The 21,645-nt window shown below is 37.1% G+C and overlaps 1 protein-coding gene across 1 annotated transcript in view; it reads right to left on the minus strand.

Annotated features, from left to right (window-relative positions):
* The window catches only part of PIK3R4 (phosphoinositide-3-kinase, regulatory subunit 4), a 72,330-nt gene that overhangs the window by 4,967 nt on the left and 45,718 nt on the right, over positions 1-21,645 (minus strand). The window contains exons 13-16 of the mRNA XM_011977966.1: positions 20,876-21,041; positions 6,866-7,030; positions 2,608-2,819; positions 635-766 (exon numbers count right to left, since the gene is read on the minus strand). Of these exons, the coding sequence (XP_011833356.1) occupies positions 635-766; positions 2,608-2,819; positions 6,866-7,030; positions 20,876-21,041 (675 nt within the window). The remainder of the gene's footprint in view (positions 1-634; positions 767-2,607; positions 2,820-6,865; positions 7,031-20,875; positions 21,042-21,645) is intronic.

Raw genomic sequence — 21,645 nt, forward strand, 5'->3', positions numbered from 1 at the left:
GGCTATTTTTTTGTATTTTTTAGTAGAGACAGGGTTTCACCGTGTTAGCCAGGATGGTCTTGATCTCCTGACCTCGTGATCCGCCCGTCTCAGCCTCCCAAAGTGCTGGGATTACAGGCTTGAGCCACCGTGCCCGGCCCAAAGCAAGTATTTTTAACTACACATTAAAGATGAGGAAAATCAGTTTCAAGAATTGCCCAAGTGTCACACCCAGGAGCCATACAAGAAAATTTAAGTGCCTAATGAGGGAAGGGAAGGGAAGCTTTCAAGCAACACAAAGGAAGCAGAGCAACAAGAAATTGCAACAGAGAAGGATGAGTCAAGGTTTCTAAGCTCTCTAGGAAGATGGTGGCAGCTGTAACAAAACTAGGGGACACAGGAGGAAGAAAAAAAGGATAGGAGATGGTGGTGGACAGTTAAGAATGGAGAATAATGATGGTGACTGATGAGATCATTTTTGAACATAATATTAGATGACAGTGAGGTATCAGTAGTGGCAACCTCCATAATCAGAAGAGAATCAAGCATTCAGTTCATATGTAAAATGAAACTAAAAACGTGAGTTTTGGCAGCAGGTTATTACGTACTTTCCAAGAAAATCTCCCAACACATGAAAGCCAGCCTTCCATCTTACCTGCAATCACCCAGGACTGATACAGAGGGTGCATTGAGAGGCGCCTGATTCGAGCCCTGGAAGGATGACAGTGACTTGAAATTGGCAATTGGAACCTCATGTCCCAACAAGCCATGGTACCACTGCTTGTACCTTAAAGAGAAAAAGCACAAAAAGATTACCATCTAATGATCAAAGTACATCAAGCTGCATTTATACAAATAGAATTAGCTTTTTATGAATTTATTTGAAAAATACCTTCATTACTTAAAAAAAAGTTTTGTTCTCATGAAGCTGTCTCACCAGTTTCAAACAGTACCCCTTTGGTTGTTAAATAACAGATATAAAGTGCTTATCATAATGCTACTACTAATAAGGTAAATTGAAAATGAATAATTTATTAGTTGCTGACATTGTTATTAACTGCCAAAGGCACCCACAAAAACAGAAGCTATTGAGAAGATACAAAATGAATTTGGTATGTCAAAATGTTCAGATTGCCTTAAATACCCAAAGATGTTTTACTGGTATTCAATGATCACTTTACCAATCCCAAAGTAGCAGCAGCTTTGTATCTGTCATCAGATTTCAATTGTTTCCATTTGCCCTTCCCTCTTAAACATTCTATAGACAGGTATATTACATCTTTCTGTCCCTCTACAGTTTATTCACACAAAAGGCAAAAAAAAAAAAAAAATGCATTCCATATAAACATAGAAAAAGTAATAAAACAAAGGGCACACACTTAACAGTAACAAATGTAAGTTAGGGAATCTAGAAAACCGAAATTCAAGCACAGAAGATAATTCCTCTGAATTAGCATGCCAACTAGAAAAGAATAAGATGTGGTAGTTTCTCAAGCGGCAGGTTCAAAACACCATGAGGGAAAAACGTGAAACTTAAAGGAAGAAAGGGGCAGATAGGAAAATGGGAAATGCTGATCAAAGAGTACGAAGTTTCAGTTAGGAGGAATAAGCTTTTGCTTTAGTGATCTACTGCACAGAATGGTGACTATAATACAGTGTATATTTCAAAGTTGCCAAAAGAGTAAATTGTAAATGTTTTCATAGCAAATACGTATGTAAGGTGATAGATTTGTTAGTTTGATTTAATCATCCTGCAATTAATACATGTATCAAAACGTCACACTGTACCCCATAAATATATACAATTGTTTGTCAATTAAAAATTAAATTTTACAAAAGCAGCAATCCCATTCTTGGGTATATATATGCCTGAGATTGATGGAAATATATGTCCTTACAAAGACTTGTTTGCAAATATTTACAGCACGTTGACTCCGAAAAGCCAAACACTAGAAAAAACTCAGCTATCCATCAACTGAGGGACAGAGGGATACACAAATTGTTATCTATAAAATGGAATATCATGAAACAATACATTTTCTAAAATCCTGCTTAAGCAAGCTAGATCACTTGGTTCATCTTTAGCCTTTGGAGACAAGGCAAATAATAAAGTAAGAAACCATTGCTTAGCTCTTCTCTCAACACCACGCACTGTGACAGATCCTTTTACTTCATTAAATCCTCAAAGCTGCCCTTGAAAGGATTAGCCCCATTTGAAGATGGAGATAGCTGAACCTCAGAGGAGTTAAACAACCTGCCTAAAGCTACTGGAATTTAAACCATGTCTGCCCAAACTCAGATGTTATTTTCCTTAAGTCAAGTCTGCTGCTTCACTGGCAGAGTAAGAGAATGCCGGCAAATCTGATCACTTACTGATTATAAAGTAAGGAGGCTCATTTAAGACAAGGACAATGAGGAGACTTTTATGCCTTAGGATACTGATTTCACCCTTTCAAACCTGTTTTTTAATGAAAAAAATAAAATTGCAAGTTATTTTAACATGACTATGAAAAGAAGAGATGGGAAAAATTACCAATGAACAAAGTGGAAAAAACTGCTTTCACAAGACAGCAATTGCAGGCATTAGTGGCATTCAAAACCCAGTCAATGACTTGAAAGTCAGCTTACCGATGCAGAGCCAGCATTGGTGGATGTCCACAGCAAAGGAAGTGATGAGGCCCGACTTTAAATCATGCTTTAAAGTCCACGCATTGCTTGAAGACCTAAGGTCCCAGCCAACCAGAGAGCCATTCACAGTGGCATAGGCAAGAACAGATTGTGCCCCAGAGTTGAAGTGGTGCATATCCACAACACAACCATCCTCCTTCTGATCTAGAATTCTAGAGAAATACACAAAGCACAGACGTTTCCAGTCACTGAAAACACAGCACTAGTCTCCCTTTAAGATGACTTTATATCCTATCCATAGTCAAGAAACAAGAGCTATGTGACTCCATCAAGCAAATGAAAGCTGATACATTAAAAAAAATTCCAGATGTAGAGAAGAATTGCAAAAATAGTAGAGTTCTTGTATATCATTCACTCAAGCTTCCCCTTAGGTAAATAACTTATATAACCATAGAACATTTATCAAAACTAAGAAATTAACCTTGGTATAATACTAGTAATTAGAGTACAGAACGTATTCTGATTTTACCAGTTTTCCCACTAGTGTCCTTTTACTATTCCAGGATCCAATGCAGGATAATATAGGGCAATATTAAATTTCTTCCAATCTGTGACAGTTCCTCAGTCTTTCAGGACCTTGATATTTTTGAAGACTACTGGTTATTTTAGAGAATGTTCCTCAATTTGGGTTTGTCTGACATTTTCTCATTATTATCCTGAAATTATGCCTTATTGGGGAAGATACCACAGAAGTGATGTGCCCTTCTCAGTGCATCATTTGAGGGAGGACCTGATGTTAGCATGTGCAGGTTAATTATCGCTTAACCAAAATGCTTGCAACCACAACTGTTTCAGATTTTGGTTTTTTGTTTTGTTTTGTTTTGTTTTTAAGATGAAATAACATAATGAGGTATCTTGGGAATGGGACCCAAGTCTAAACATGAAATTCATTTGTTTCATATATACCTTATACACATAGCCTGATGGCAATTTTGTACAAAATACTTTTGTGCAGGAAACAAAGTTTTAACTGCAACCTGTCCCATGAAGTCAGGTGTGGAATTTTTCACTTGTGACATCAAGTTAGCATTCAAAAACTTCTAGTTTTTGGAGAATTTTGGATTTTCAGATTAGAAATGTTTAACCTGAATCACTTATGATGTTACCTTGAATCATCTGAATTAAGCTGGTGTCTGCTAGGATTCTCCATTGTAAAACATTTTTTCCCTTTATAATTACTCAATATTTGGCAAAAATACTTTGAGACAATGCAAAAATTCTGTTTCTGCTTTAACTTTGGCCCACTAATTTTAGCATCCATTTGAGGGAGCATGCCTGTGGTGAGCTAATGGTGACTTTTTGTTTCCCTCAGTCCTTCTACATTAGTTGACTGGGATTCTTCTGTAAGTTGTCACTTCTTCCCCAGAAACTTATTTATTCACTTATTTATATCAGTATGGATTCATAGATATTTATTTTATTCTTTGAGTTACAATCCAATACTACAATTATTTATTTTGTTGCCCAAGTTGTTCCAACTTTGCCCATTGGAAGCTCTTTCATGTTAGCTCTTGTGCCCTTTCAATGCACTTTTTAAAATACTTTCTAATTTTGTGACACCACAAGATGCTCCAGGCTTATCTTTTATTTTCCCTGCCCCACACACCTGAAATCAACCAGTTCTAGAAGTACTAGTTCCTTTTACTGAACAATGTATTTAGAAACAAAAATCTAGGCCCTATGTGTTCACTGCTATGGCAGTGTGCCTGCTTCTAGTTCCTCTCAATGGCCAGAGCTAAAAGATATATTATGTATACTACTTCAGGCATGTGGACACATCTATATTTCTGTATCTGTTCGTGTGTTTCTATACATGTATATATTTATGCCTATGCATATACAAATATCATGAGTCCATACTGATAATCTCCAACTCCTATGCAGCACCAGAGTTCATTCATCTGTAATACCTTTCTCTAACAGTGACAAACCTGGCTCCCATAACTACAATATATTTACTTGTTTGTTCAACCTGAGTACACAAACGAAGGGTAAAGTTTCAGATTTGTTAAACCTGAAACTTAAAATGAAGTTGTTAACCCTGTGAAAAACAACGAACTAGAATACAATGTTTGAGCTGAGTTGTGTCATTAGACTCCCAGTATCAAATTTAAAAACTGTTTTCCAAAGTTTCTCCTTTATTCGCCATGCCCTTCAATATGATTATGTGATTCACTTGTAAAACAGATTAATTTGTCATAGACTGCATTCCATCTTTCCCCTTACATCCTGGTTAACTTTTTAAATTTTACATACGTTAAAATTCACTTTTTGTGGTATACAGTTAAGTGGGTTAATTAGCAAAATGCATTTAAGATTCATCAATGTTGTTGCATGAGTCAATAATTCATTCCTTTATAATGCAGATTATTATTCCACTGTATAAGTGTACTAGTTTTTTTCAAGTTGAGGCATTTTTAAAACTAAAAAGAACACATAAAACATTGGCCAGTCTCCTTGATTCATACATATCATGCATTCATACAGGCAGTTTTGGTTTTATCTTGTAGATCAGAGGTCAGCAAACATCATCTATAAGAAGTCAGATTGTAAATATTTTAGGCTTTGTGAATCACATACATTCCTGTTGAATATTATTTTTATTTTTTCAACCCTTTAAAAATGCAAATATCATTCTTATTTTATGGACCATACTGCAAGCTGTAGTCTGCTAACTCTTGGATAAACAATTGTACTTATAAATATTATAATTTGGACCATATCTTCCTATTGAGGAGTGATGAAAAATCCAACTGCAAAGTAAAATGTAAAATGGTTCCTTCCACAAATTCTAATTAGTAAGAACTATCTATGACAACAGTTGATATAACCAAAACAATCAAAGACTTATGACCTTATGGCAAGGTTTCTTTGAAGCACTCACTGTGAGGCAGAGTAAAAGCTAAACATCCTGCCAGTCTCCTTATCTAGGTAGTTAACGTTTGCTTTAAGAGAGTAACATTTACAGTGAAAAGTGCCGTTGGCTGAGAGACAACCGTGCACTGAATGTGCATGTCTGTCTGTGTGTGTGGCCTCTGGGCTCAGTCATCACATAGTGCACTATGCCAAGTTATTAAATAATTTACATGAAACTCAATAGATATGTTACTAGACAGGCATCATCTGCTGAAACAGATTTTCTTACAAATGGGCAGGTATTTGTTATTAAAGGCCATAAAGAATATGTCCTGGAAAAAAGTAGCTTAAATCTGTTCAGTGAATGTGTGGAAAATCTTTTTAAATGCAAAAGCAAAACAAAACAAAACAAAAAGCCCAGGTGACCCAACAAATATCCCTTTCTGCCTTAAGCTACCTAATGGCCATGGCTTATCATCCACTAAACAACTCCTCATTTTGCTTCCTTCTATCTGGTCCACCACCTCCACCTGGGCCTTCCTAACCACCTTGCTTCACCTGGCTAACTCACACCTGGTCTTACCTGTTGTCTTCCCTTTCAAGCTGGCTCCTGTTATCCATGTAAAAATTACCACATTGCACTGAAATTGTCTGTTCACTTGTCTATTTCTCCCACTAGACTGTAGATTCTTAAAGCATAACACGTCTTTGAAATCTTCAGTGTGTAACACATATTGGTCAAAAATTGTTCTGCTTTGTCTTTAAATATCTTACCTTGTATGCATTTAATCTGCAAGCAACCACAATTTATAAAAAATGAAGAAAATTCTTAAATAGAACCACTGCTATTTTGTTTTAAAATGAAAAGCAAATCATCTGTCTAAATGCTCTTCTCCATGTCCCCCTCAACTTCAGAGATTTTAATGCCAAGTCACGGAATGCTGACATTTGAGTTTTCCTTAATGAAGAACACTCACATTCTCAAAATCAGGCAGAGTTGTGTTTTTAGTAACTGAGACAGAAGATATAACTGGTAATTTTAGGTTATTCAGACAAATTCTAGACTGGGATGAGCTGCAAGTTCAAAGCTGCCCCTTTGACCTCTTGACAAGTTTGCAGAAGGTAAGATACATAGGTATCATCTTCTGAGACTAACCACATGTGACAGTTTTGAGCTGGAAGCACATTTTTTAAATTTTATTTATTTATTTTATGGGCTTAAAAAAAGAAGTGCAATGTAAGAGGCCCTCAGTTGATCCCAACTACATTGCAGGGTAGAAAGGAGAGTTAAGGTACTGTAGTGCACTAAATACAATGTTTAAAAAAGACTAAAGATAGATACCTGCTTTGTAAAGGATGGATTTTAGGAGACTTGGGCAGCTTAGAAGCCTCAATTCCAAGAAGCTGGACAGCACCATTATCAGATGCTATGGCTAAATAGTGGGAGCCTTGGCAGAATGTGAGCGTCTTGACTCGACCTCCAATTCGGCTGTATGTAAGAATAGATCTGAATGAAAGAAAAATAAAATTCATTTATGAAACAATGTCACTGCTAATGTTAAATATCCACATGGCTATTAGCAAGCAAAATTATTACTGTGAGGTCCACTTAATTTCTCTGATCTCAGGACAAAAACAAGAATTTCCTCCCAAAAGAACTGTTACAAAAATCACCTTTTCTTCCGATATTTTCAAATAGCCATCTGCACACACTTCTCTCTCCCATCATAGACTATCCCTCCTTCTCCTTTTTTTTTTTTTGAGACAGCATCTCACTCTGTTGCCCAGGCTGGAGTATAGTGGCCAGTGGTGCAATCACAGCTTACTGCAGCCTCGACCTCCTAGGCTCAAGTGATCCTCCCACCTCAGCTACCCTGGCAGCTGGGACTACAGGCGTGCATCACTATGCCTGGTTAATTTTTTGTAGAGACGGGGTTTTGCCATGTTGCCCAGGCTGGTTTTGAACTCTTTTCTAATGAGAACTCCCACACTTGTGGTCCTGATCATAACTCCTTCAACTCTTGAAATATCTTAAACCCTCACTCTTACACCCTTCAGTTATTCCATCACACAGCGCAGCTTGGCACAGAAGGAAAAGCACTGGCTTTGGAATCAAGAACTTCCACTACCAACTACTTACATGATGTTGATGAAGCTACTTAATCAGTTGTATGCCTCAGTTTATCCTTGACCTATTTCCCTAACTGGACCACAGGGAAAATCAGGTAATATGTAAACCACAAAACATTCATAAATGCAAAATTATAATATTCAGTCTCTCCCACACATATGCTGATCTCTCAAGCTGTGTTTTCTACTCTCTTTCTTTAAATTCACTGCCAAACTTCTTGAATATATCATCTACACAGGGGACTTCCATTATCACCAACTCCCTCCTCCATTACCCTCCACACAGACTGCAACTTTACACTTCTAAGGGGCCATACCTCTAAAAAGTCAAAAGCCCCTAAACGCCGAACACATTCATCTATCTTGTGTAATTTATTTCACTTTATTATAAAAGTTAATGCATATTAAGCGCACTAAAATACAGAAATGTAAAAACATTTATAACAATACCACCCAGAAACACTATTAACATTTTGTTACATATCCTTCAAAAGGTTTTCTATACATAATATATTTACACTTGTTTTTTTAAAAAAACTGTAGTATTTCACATATTTTATCAATCATCTCTCCCTAGTTGTTTTTTTGTTTTTGTTTTTGTTTGTTTTTCTGAGATGGAGTCTCGCTCTGTCGCTCAGGCTGGAGTGCAGTGGCGCGATCTTGGCTCACTGCAAGCTCCACCGCCCGGGTTCATGCCATTCTCCTGATTCAGCCTCCACCCGCCACCAAGCCCAGCTAATTCTTTTGTATTTTCAGTAGAGACGGGGTTTCACCGTGTTAGCCAGGATGGTCTTGATCTCCTGACCTCATGATCCACCCACCTCGGCCTCCCAAAGTGCTGGGATTACACGCATGTGCCACCGTGCCCAGCCTAGTTGTTGTTCTTAATAACAGCTTTGCTGAAATGATTTTCAAATACCATAAAGTGCATTTTAAAGTGCACAATTCAATGATTTTTAGTATATTAACAGATTTCTGCAAAGATCACCACTAATTCCAGGCCATTTTCATTAATTATAAGACATCAAAAAATAAACTGTCCTCATACCCATTAGCATTCATTCCCTATTTCCCTCTCTCCCTAGCCTCTGGTAACAACTAACCAACTTTATTTTCTATGAACGTCCCTATTCTGGACATTTCATATAAATGCAGTCATACATTGTGGTCTTTAAATTAAGCTTCTTTCACATAACACAATGTCAAAGTTTATGGTGTGGTATGTAATACCTCATTCCTTTTTAGGCTGAATATTATTCCATTGTACAGCTACATCACATTTTGCTCATCCATTCATCTGCTGATAAACATATAGGTCATTTCCACCTTTTGGCTACTATGAATAATGCCGCTATAAACATTTGTGTATAAGTCTTTGTGTGGACAAATGTCTCAAACACAATGCCTACAGGGGCCCAATCAGTACTGTAGATGAGTAAAGACAGCCAGTGACAAGCAATGGCAGAGACGGGAGTGCCAGTGTGCTTGGTCTCTCACACACACTTAGGCTTTCTCTCCCCATCTCTTTTAATATTGACATATCACATTTACCCTTTTAAAGGGCTTTATAAATAAAGTCACCACATTTTACAACTATCACCATTATCTAATTCCAGAACATCTTCAGCATACCCAAAGGAAACCCCGTATCCATTAGCTGTCTCTTCCCAAAGCTCCCTTCCCCCAGCACCTGGCAATTCCTAATCTACTTTGTGTCTCTATGGATTTATCTATCTGAACACTTAATATAAGTGAAATCATACAATATGTGGCCTTTGGATCTGACTACTTTCACTTAGCATACTGTTTTCAAGGTTTATTCACATTACAGCATGCAGCAGTACTTCGTTCTGTTTTATGGCTAAATAGTTTTCCATTGTGTAGATATACCACATTTAATTTATCTATTCATCACATAGAAATTGTGGTTTCCATTTTTTGACTATTATGAATAACGCTGCTATGAACATTTGTGTACAGATTTTTGTGTGAACATGTTTTCAGCTGTCTTGGGTATATAGCTAGGAATGGAATCATAGGGTCATATGGTAACTCTATGTCTACCATTTTGAAAGGCTACCAAACTGTTTTCCAAAGTTACTGCACTATTTTTACATTCTCACTAGCAATGTATAAAGCTTTCAACCTCTCCACATCCTAACACTTGTTACTGCCTTTTTTACTATAGCCATTGTAGTGGGTGTGAAGTAGTATCTCACTGTGGTTTTGATTTACATTTCTCTAGCGACTAGGGAGCGTCTTTTCATGTGCTTAATTGGTCCTATTTGGAGAAACATCTATCCACATCATTTGCTTTTTAATTGGGTCATTTGTCTTTTAACTGTTGAGTTGTAAGGTTCTTTATACATTTTAAATAATAGATATTTATCAGATATATGATTTATAAGTTATTTCTCCCATTCTGTGGGTTGTCTTTTCACTTTCTTGAAAAGAAAGCACAAAGGTTTATAACATTGATGAAGTCCCATTTGTCTATTTTTTCCTTTGTCACTTGTGTTTTTCATGTAATTTCTCAGAAATCCTTACCGAATCCATGGTCATGAAGACATACATGTCTATGTTTTCTTCTAAAAGTTTTATGGTTTTAGTTCTTACATTTAGTCTATGATCCACTTTGAGTAAGTCTACTGAGATTCATCTTTTTGCATGTGGAAATCCTGTAATCCCAGCACTGTTTGTTCAAAAGGCCATTCTTTTCCCCATTGAATTATCCTGACACCTCTGTCAAAAAAAAATGACCATCAATGTATTTCTGCATGTCAGTTCTATTCCATGAATATATGACACAGACATACACATAGACGTGATCTATATGTCTATCCCTATGCCAGTACTCCACTGTCTTGATTTACTGTAGCTTTGTAGCAAGTTTTGAAATACAGAAGTGTGAGTCCTTCAATTTGGTTCTTTTCTTTCAAGATTGTTTTGGCTATTCTGAGTCTCTTACCATTCTTTATGGATTTTAGGATTAGATCATTGATTTCAGGAAAAAAAAAGGCAGCTAGAAATTCCAAAGAGATGGCATTGCATCTGTACATCGAGAGGTCTGCCATCTTAATGATATTAAGTATTCCATTGCATGAACATGGGGTTTCTTTCCATTCATTTGAGTCCTCTTTAATTTCTTTCAATGATCTTTAGTATTTTTCAGTATACAAATCTTATACTTTCTTGTGTAAAATTTATTCCCAAATATTTTGTTCATTTTGATACTACTGTAAATAGATGGTTTCTTAAATTCATGTTTGGACTATTCATTGCTACCATATAGAAATGCAAGTGATTTTTATATATTCATCTTGTATTCTGCAACTTTGTTGAACTTATTAGTTCTAGTAAGTTTTTAAAACAATCATTGTTTAATTATTGCTAATTCTCATGCTAGCTGCTAACAGAAAATTTTACTTTCTCCTTTCCAATTTGTATGCCTTCAATTTCTTTTTCTTACCCAAATGTCCTGGCTAGAACCTCCAGTACAGTATTCAAATAAAGTGGCAAAAGTGGACATTCTTGTCTAACTCTTAGGGGGAAAGCTTTCAATCTTTTACCATTAAGTACAATGTTAGCTGTAGGGTTTTTTGTGTAGATGGCCTTTATTCATTCTTTTCTATTACTAATTGGTTTGTTGAGTTGGTTTTAATTATAAAATGATATTGGACTTTGTCGAATACTTTCTGACAGTTTGTGAGATGATCGTTTGGTCTTTACCCTTTATTCTATATTATACCATATTATACCATATAAATGGTACATTATACCATATTAATGGTACATTAATTGATTTTCATATGTTGAACCAACCTTATATTCCTAAGATAAATTGCACTTGGTCATGATACTATTTTTTACATGTTGAATTCAGTTTACTATTATTTTCTGGCAGATTTTTATACTTATATTAATTATTGGTATTGGTCTATAGCTTTCTTGTGAACTGTTTACCTGGCTGTGGTATCAGACTGACATCTGCCTCAAAGGATGAGTTAAGAAGTGTTCCCTCATTTATTTTTTGGAAGACTTTTTGAAGGATGGATATTACATTAGTTCCCTCTTATCCACAGTTTCACTTTCCCTGGTTTCAGTTACCTGTGGTCAACCGCAGTCAGAAAATATTAAATGGAAATTCCAGAACAAACAATTCATAAGTTTTGAATTGTGCACCATTCTGAGTAGTGTGATAAAATCTCACACTGTCCTGTTCCCTCCTGCCCAGGACTTTAATCATTCCTTTATCCAGCTGAATACACTACCTGCTCGTTGGTCAGTTAGTCACTTAGTAGCTGTCCCAGTTATTAGATTGATAATCACAAGAAGGGTGAGTACAGAATAATAAGACATTTTGAGAGATAGAGACTCTATTCACATAACTTTTATTAAAATATATTGTTGTAACTCTTCTATTAGTGTTGTTGATCTCTCACTGTGCCTAATTTATAAATTAAACTTTATAATAGATATGTACATATAACAAAAAACACAGTATACATAAGGTTTGGTACTATCCGAGGTTTGGGGCATTCACTAGGGGTCTTGGATCGTCTCTTCCGCACATAAGGGAGAACTACTGTAATTCTTTAAACCTCTGGTAGAATACACCATGAAGCTATCTCAGCCTGGGCTTTGTGGGAGGTTTTTTGATTACTAATTTCTTTATTATTATAGGTCTATTCAGATTTTATATTTCTTCTTTAGTCATTTTCAGCAGCTTGTGTCTTTCTAGGAATTCGTCCATTTCACCTAGGTTATCTAATTTGTTGGCATACAATTGTTTATGGTATTTCCTTCACAGTACTCTTTTTTTATTTCTGTCAAGTCAGTAGTAATGTGTCCCCTTCAATTCCTGTTTTTAGTAACTTGAGTCCTCTCTTTTTATTGATCACTAAAGGTGTGCCAATTTTGTTGATCTTTACAAACAACCAATTTCTACCTTTGCTCATTTTTTTTTTTGTTTTTCTACTATTTCATTTATTTCCTCTTTAGTCTTTATCATTCCTTTCTACTTGCTTTAAGTTTGCTCTTTTTCTAGTTTCTTAAGGTTAGGGTTAAGTTGCTAATTCAGGATCTTTCTTCTTTTTTAATATGAATGTTTACAGTGATAAATTTCCCTTTTAGTACTCCTCTAGATGCATTATCCAAGTTTTAGTATGCTGTTCTCATTTTCATTCATCTCAAAGTATTTTCTAATTTCCTTTTGAAATGCTGGGTATTTAGCTATATATTGTTTAATCTCCATGTATTTGAGAATTTCCCAACTTCCTTTCTGTTACTGATACCTAGTTTCATTCCAATTTGGTTAGCAAACATACTTCATATGCTTTCAATCCTTTTAAATTTATTGAGGTTTGTTTTGTGACCTAATATATGGTTAAATATAGAAAAGATTACATGTACACTTAACGAAGATTTATATTCTGCTGTTTCTGAGTGAAGAATTCTACTGATACCTGTTAAATCTGGTTGGTTTGTAGTGTTGCTCACATTTTCTATTTCTTTGCTGATCTTATGTTTAGTTGTTCTATCCATCTTGAAAACAAGCTACTAAAGGTTCCCACTATTATAACGGAATTATCTATTTTTCCCTTCAATTCTATTGGGTTTTGCTTAGTGTGTTTTTGGGGCTCTGCTGTTAAGTATGTTTGTAATTGTTATGTCTTGATGATGAACTTATTCTTTTACCATTATAAAATCTCCTTCGTCGTCTCTAGGAGAAATTTGTGCCTTAAAGTTTATGTTCTATCTGACATTGGCCACTCCAGCATTTATTTTTTTTTTTTTAGACAGAGTCTCGCTTTGTCACCCAAGGTGGAGTGCAGGGGCGCGATCTCAGCTCAGTGCAACCCCCACCTCCCGCGTTCAAGCAATTTTCCTACCTCAGCCTCCCGAGTAGCTGGGACTACAGGTGCGTGCCACCATGCCTGGCAAAAATTGTTTTTATTTTTAGTAGAGTCATGGTTTTGCCATGTTGACTAGGCTAGTCTCGAACTCCTGATCTCAGGTGATCCACCGCCTTAGCCTCCCAAAGTGCTGGGATTACAGGCATGAGCCACTGCACCTGGCCTAGCTCTTTCTTAGGTACTATTTGCATGGTTTATCTTCTCATTTCTTTTACTTTCAGCCTATTTATGTCTTTAAATCTAAAGTGTGTCTATCATACATAGCATATAGTTGGATCATGTTTTTCACCCTATCAACTCTGCCTTCTGATTACATTTATAAGTTGTGGTTGCTCTGAGAATACAATGAACATCATAAAATAATCAAATTAATACCAACTTAATTTCAGTAATACATAAAAACTTTGCTCTGTCTTCTCTTCCCTCCTCCCTCATACATATAACTAGTCATACAAATTACATATCTACATGTTATAAGCCCACTGACAGTCTTATAATTATCTCTTTATGCAGTCATCTTTCGAAATCAGATAGCAGGTAAAAAGAGTTACAAATAAAAATAATTTGTACTTTCGTATTTACTTATGTTATCTTTACTAGTGCTCTTCATTTCTTTATACGGATTGAAGTCACTGTATCATATTCTTTCATTTCAGCATAAAGGACTCCCTTTAGTATTTCTTTTAGGGCAAATCTACTGGCAATAAAGTCCCTGTTTTTATTTATCTTGAAATGTCTTAATTTCTCCTTGGTTTCTGAAGGACAATTTTACTGCCACAGAATTACTGGTCGACAGTCTTTTCCTTTCAACACACTGACTTCTGGCCTCTATCATTTCTGACTTAAAAATCAACTGTTAATTTTATAGAAGATCCCTTGTATGTGATGAGTCACTTTTCTCTCTCTGCTTTCAAAATTCTGTCTTTGTCTTCCAATAGTGTATGATGTGTCCAGGTATGGCTTGCTTGATTTTGTCCTATTTAGAGTTCACTGAATTCTTGGCTTGGCAGATTAACATTTTCCATCAAACATGAAAAGTTCTCAGGCATTATTTCTTCAAATATTCTTTCTGTCCCCTTTTCCGTCTCCTCTCCCTCTGGAACTTTTATTATGCATGTGTGAGAATGCTTGATAGTACACCACAGGTCTCTGAGGCTCTACTCATTTTTCTTCATTCTTTTCTTTTTTGTACCTCTGACTGGATAATATCAATCATCTTCAAATTCTCTAATTTTTTGCTCTTATCAGTGGAAATCTGCTACTGAAGCTCTCCAGCAAATTTTTTCAGTTATTATACTTTTCAGTTCCAGAATTTCTATTTTATGATTTCTACCTCTTTATTGATATTGTCTATTTGGTTAGACAATGTTCTCATATTTTCTTTTAATTATTTAGACATGGTTTCTTTTAATTCTTTGCACATATTTTTAATAGCTGATTTAAAATCTGTGTCTAGTAAGGTTTTTTCCTATGTATAAGCCATCCTTACTTGCTTCTTTGCCTAACTTGTAATCTTTTGTTCAAAACTGTGCATTCAAAATTAATATAATGTGTCAACGTTGGAAATAAGATTCCAAAGCTGTTGCTATTTGTTTAGTGACTTGCTTGGACTAATTCTATAAAGTCTGTATTCTTTGTCATATGTGGCCACTGAAGTCTCTGTTCAGTTAGGTAAGTGGTCACCTAATAACTGGCAGGTATTTCCTTCAATGCCTTGAACAATTAAGTGTTCCAGCCTTTTACTGAGGGTTTTGTTTATGTTGTGGCACACCTTCAACACTCCATCAGGCATTTTACATCTCTGCTTTAGTCTTCAGTTCTTGCTTGCACAGAGTCTCAAAGCCAGCCAGACATGAGAATTTGGTCTTTTCAGTTCCTTCCTAGGTATGTGCACAACTCTACACATACATGTGGTCTTATAAGGACCCAGGGATAGATCAAAACTTTTCAAAGGCCCATATGGACATCTCATTACCCAGTTCTTCCTTTTAAGCTTTCTGTCAGCCTCTTGATGCCACTTCAAGATGACTGCTATGTTAAATAAATGGTGATGATTATTTTCAACAAGTACCCTGTGAGTAAGAGTTTTCTCAAAGAACAAGGTATGAGCCAAGTCAAATAAAGACGGGTCCTGAAAATGGAACTTTACAGCCAGCTGGCGCAGAGGTCAAATAGTGACAATTCTCTGGAGATGGGCTTTTGGGGAGCTCCAATGCTATTATGACCCCTCCACTGGCTACTAAGGGGCTAGTTTTCATGGCTACCATAGTTATGAGGCTGTTTTCCAGACTATCACAGAGCTGGTAAAGGGGCATGAGATTACAGTAAGTTAAAGATGACATGGCTCACTGTTCTTATGGAGAGTCAAGTGTTTTTCTTGAATCCACTTTAGATTGCTGCAAGGCGTTAGCTGATTTCCAAAGTTCTCAGAAAATTGACTTTGCCAGTCTTTGCCAGTATTCTCACTGCTTTATGGAGGAACAGATTTACTATGCCGTTCCAAAACAGAAACCCCATATGCTCTTCTTAAACCTAATTTTAAAAAACACAATTATCAATGTCTTTCATTGATAATGGCTGCTGAACTTTTAGTGTGCTCCTAATTTTTTGCTATTATAAAGAAAGTCAATCTGAACAGTCTTGAAACTAAATCTGAGTTGATTCTTAGTTATTTCCTTAGGACATGTACATCATAAAGGCTTGGATACATATATGTAAAAAAACACCTCCAGGGAAGAGGCATCAATTGCATTCCACCAGAGGGCACTGTATGAGAGTGCACCAATGGCATTATGAGGTTTTCATGCTAGTAGGAGTTTTTGTCTCCTTTGAGAGAGGCCTACATATTCCTTTCATAAGTTTTCTCTTTCATTGTAGTTTATAATATTAACTTAAATGGTTTCTTCTCTTTCCCTTTCTTGCCCCTCTCTTCCTGTTCCAAAAATTCAATTTCCTAAGATTCAAACATCAGGCCTTTGTTGCCCTTCATAATCCCTTTACTTTATAGTCACTCAAAAACTTTGACTTTCAATACTACTGACAGACAAGACTAGCTGGACTTCCTAGGCCGACTAAGAATCCCTAAGCCTAGCTGGGAAGGTGACCGCATCCGCCTTTAAACTCGGTAAAGAAATAGCCAATCATCTATTGCCTGAGAGCACAGCAGGAGGGACAAGGATCAGGATATAAACCCAGGCATTCAAGCCAGCAAGGGCAACCCCCTTTGGGTCCCCTCCCCTTATATGGGAGCTCTGTTTTCACTCTATTTCACTGTATTAAATCTTGCAACTGCACTCTTCTGGTCCATGTTTTGTTATGGCTCAAGCTAAGCTTTCACTGGCCGTCCACTACTGCTGTTTGCTGCTGTCGCAGACCCGCTGCTGACTTCCATCCCTCCAGATCTTGCAGGGTGTCCGCTGTGCTCCTGATCTAGCAAGGCGCCCACTGCCACTCCCGATAGGGCTAAAGGCTTGCCACTGTTCCTGCACGGCTAAGTGCCTGGGTTCGTCCTAATCGAGCTGAACACTAGTCACTGGGTTCCATGGTTCTCTTCCGTGACCCACTGCTTCTAATAGAGCTATAACACTCACCACATAGCCCAAGATTCCATTCCCTGGAATCTGTGAGGCCAAGAACCCCAGGTCAGAGAATACGAGGCTTGCCACCATCTTGCAAGTGGCCCGCCACCATCTTGGGAGCTCTGGGAGCAAGGATCCCCCAGTAACACTACCAGTGACTCCAAAATATGTAACCCTAACACTGACAACTTTCTTTTGTACCACTCATATTGTTTTAAGTTTTCACTGTGATAGAACTCCACTTACTTTACTACCACCCCAATTTCAACAAATAACAAATGCATCCATCTCCCCTAAAATTGAGAAGCTGAATGAGCCAGAAATAAGGTAGCACAAGAAGAAAACACAGAAAATGTAATTTAAAATACTATAAATAAGTTGAAAAATCTGTGCAAAAGTTTAGAAAAACAGCAATTTTTCAACAACTAGTCCCAAAGGGACAAACTGAAAGTTTAACTCAAATAAGAAAAAAGAAAATGGCAGAGCCAAGATCTAAGTAGCGTAAATCATCAATCACAATTCAGTAAGAAAATCAGGACTGGGAACTGAATGGTCTGCCAACATCACTCCTGGGGGAAACTCCTCTTAGTCAGAATGTACTAGCAACATTTCCTAAGAAAACACATTAGTTTTGCTGTTCTTTCCCTGCCACCAGCTGTTCCCCACTTGGCTCTAGCAATAAGAATTGCTTCCTTCTCCCCCACTAGTCAATAAAGGGATGTGATAAGGGCGACACACTGCATTTTCTTACACTCTTTCCCAATCCAAGGCCCATGGCTGCCCACAAACAAGAGAGCAGGTGTTACAGCAAAGCAAAAGAGTAACTGCATTCAGAGGAGATCCAGTCTCCTAATCATACAGACTTCCCAAATTCTATTAAGTCAGCTAAATTACCAAAATTTGGGGGATATTATTAACTGAAATGGGATACCGAAACAACACTGTCTAAAGCATGACACTGGGATACAGAAAGTATGACTGTAATAAAAATCACTTGAGAACTAACAAGCAGGGTTTTTGCAATTTACCATCCTAATAAAGGGGACAATGAATCCAACTGATAATAACAAAGAACCATTTGGAAAACAATTATCAGAAGAGGTACTTAAAATGCTAATTAAAATGCTAAGAATGGGCTGGGTGCAGTGGCTCACACCTGTAAAATCTCAGTGCTTTGGGAGGCTGAGGCTGGCGGATCACTTGAGGTCAAGAGTTCAAGACCAACCTGGTCAACAATGGCAAAACCCCTCTCTGCTAAAAATTCAAAAATTAGCCAGGTGTGGTGGCACACGCCTGTAGTCCTAGCTACCTGAGATGCTGGGGCAGGAGAATCACTTGAACCCAGGAGGCAGAGGTTACAGTGAGCCAGGATCATGCCACTGTACTCCAGCCTGGGAAACAGAGTGAGACTATCTCAAAAAAAAAAAAAAAAAAGGAAAAAAAAAGCTAAGAATGGTTAGGAAAAAAATCAAAAGAATGGTAGTAGAAGGGGAAGAAAAGAGCAGGGATTTAAAAGAAAGGGATAGGAGGGAACATCCTGGTATGATGGTCAAATTTTGTATCTTGAGAAGGATTCAGGATGTAGAGGTTTTATTTGTCAGAACTCATGGAATGGTTCACTTGAGATCTGCGTACTTCATAGCATACAAATTTTATATCAAGAAGAAAAAAGAGCTATAAATTAACTGGGTGTGGTGGCATGCGCCTATAGTCCTAGTTACCTGAGAGGCTGAGGCAAAAGGATTACTTGAAACCCAGGAGTTCAAGGTTACAGTGAGCTATGATCAGGCCACTGCACTCTAGCCTGGGCAAAAGAGACCCTGACTCTAAGAAGTAAAATAAAAATTTTAAAGAATAGATTGATGGGAGGTGGATAAATGAATAGTTATAAAACACAGCAAACATAGTAAAATCATTACAAATCTAGGTGGCAAGTACATGGATGTTCACTGTTAAACACTTTCAACTTTGCTTGTATATTTGAAAATTTTATAGTAAAATGTTGACAAAAAAATTTCTACATGGACCTAGGATTCTTCTTTTTAAATTATCTTCTGACCAATACAACACAAAGACAGAATGAGGAAAAATACAATAATTAAGCATGGTGTAAAAATATAGAGCTAATCAGCACAAAATCTTATCAGGTTGGTAAGTAAAGAGTAAACTTTTAAATTATTTTAGTTATCAAAGATATTTTGTTGTTTGATGATTTTGTGGTTAATTATGGTCAATGAACTTACAAGAAAAGCACCAGAGATTCCCCACATCTTTTTACATAGATGAGATTCAATTCTGATTTCTAGTAGCTTTCTTTTCAGACCAAACTAGGCAAAGAACAAATAAGAATATGGTAGAACGGGCCGGGCGTGGTGGCTCACGGCTGTAATCCCAGCACTTTGGGAGGCCGAGGCGGGCAGATCACGAGGTCAAGAGATCGAGACCATCATGGCTAATATGGTGAAACCCCGTCTCTACTAAAAATACAAAAAATTAGCCCAGCGTGGTGGCAGGCGCCTGTAGTCCCAGCTACTCGGGAGGCTGAGGCAGGAGAATGGTGTGAAGCCGGGAGGCGGAGCTTGCAGTGAGCTGAGATTGTGCCACTGCACTCCAGCCCGGGTGACAGAGCGAGACTCTGTCTCCAAAAAAAAAAAAAAAAAAAAGAGTATAGTAGAACCAATACAGAGAAAGAAAGAAACAGAAGGAGGATAAACTACAAATCAGATAGGGACATACTTACAAAGTTGTACAATTCTAAAATCTTATCATAATCACATTTATTAAAATCACATCATGCATATTTAGAGTCTTAGGGATTTGAAGTCATAAATCATAAATTATATCCTTCTTGTCCACAGGAGTGTGGCAATGGTACACTATTTGTTTTCCTTATACAGTTAGCCATTCTATAGTTTTTTTACATTTCTCATGATCATATTCCATCTAACTGATTCAGCAAATCTTGTTATATACAGGATCTGATCATTTCCCACCACCTCATACTGCTAGTAAGCCACCAGCTCTTGTCTGATTATTAAAAGTCTCCTAACTGCTTCTGCCCTGCTCCTCTTCAGTCTATTCTCAACATAATAGCCAGCGTAATTCTGTTGACAGCTAACTCAGATCATATCTCTCCCCTACTCGGAACTCTTCAAAGGCTCCCCACCTCACTCAGAGTCAAAGTCAAAGTCCTTTACAACAGCCTACAAGGCCATATCTAATTGGCCCCTCTTACTCCTCCATCTTGCTCACTCTGCTCCAGCCACAAAGACCTTTCTGCTATTCCTCAATCATGCCAGACATGTTTCTTCTTCAGGGCCTTTGAAATGACTGTTTCCTCTGCCTGGAATGTTTTTCCATAAGATATCCACATGGCTTTCTCTCACTTTTTTCAAGTCCTTCCTCAAATGTCACTTTCCCTGTGAGGCATTCTCTGGTTAATTTATTTAAATTCTACCCTACCCCACCTCTACTGCATTTCCTATCTTCCTTTCCAGATGTATTTTTTACCACAATTATTTTTAACCATTTAACACATTAGCTGTTTTACTTATACTTTCCTTGTCTCTTACTTTCCAATAGAAGGTAAGCTCCACCACAGAAGGATTTTTGTCTATTTATTGTTGCTATATGCCTGCTATCCCTAACAGTGGTTGTTATAGAGTAAGCACTCAATAAACATTTGTTGATTTGAATTAACGAACTGATTCATTCCTGAGCAGATGGTACCTGGTAGTGGTGGTCTTCCCCTCCATCTTTTGACTGTTCCAGATTTTCACTGTGCCATCATTTGAACATGTTGCAAAAAGTGAGTGTTCATCAGAGACCCTAATTCGATTCACAGCAGATTTATGCTCATGAAGATGGGCAACTAATAGCCCTTTAGGACGCCACCCTAAGGAAAAGCAAAGGAGCGTATCATAAACTGTAGTTTACAAATACAATCTCCCCATCATCCCCCATTATAATAACCAACAACCAGCTTGCAAACAATCACAACAACTAAAATATTTGTAAGTACCAATAGTTGCCAATAAAGAGTGGTCTACTGGACCATGACAGATATTATTTACTGAGACATCAACTTAGCAATTAAGTGTTGCTTAAATAGCTTCAGAAAGGCAGCCCCTGGGGCCCTTCTCCAGTATCTGACAAGGCACGACAGTTAACTGAAAATGAGGGCACAGGGGTACCTGCTACCTCTGAAATCCCTGACTACTGACTCAGTAGATGGGGTAATGACTAGTCTAGAGAAACTGGGCACTAGGAGGCCCAGTTCCACTATACATAAAAGTGAGAGCTTGAGCTACTTATTTAAACTCTATGACCTTTAATTTCCTAAATGTACAATGAGGGACATATTACTTAACCCAAAGGGTGACTATATGAACAAATGAGATATATACAAGAATCTAATATTATCCATAGCCTATAGTAAACATCCAAATGTTGGTTGATTCTCTTTTTACTTGAAATCATTTATTCTATGGTATAAACAC

Source organism: Mandrillus leucophaeus, unplaced genomic scaffold, assembly GCF_000951045.1.
Source record: "Mandrillus leucophaeus isolate KB7577 unplaced genomic scaffold, Mleu.le_1.0 Scaffold186, whole genome shotgun sequence".
In the NCBI taxonomy this organism is placed as follows: Eukaryota; Metazoa; Chordata; class Mammalia; order Primates; family Cercopithecidae; genus Mandrillus; species Mandrillus leucophaeus.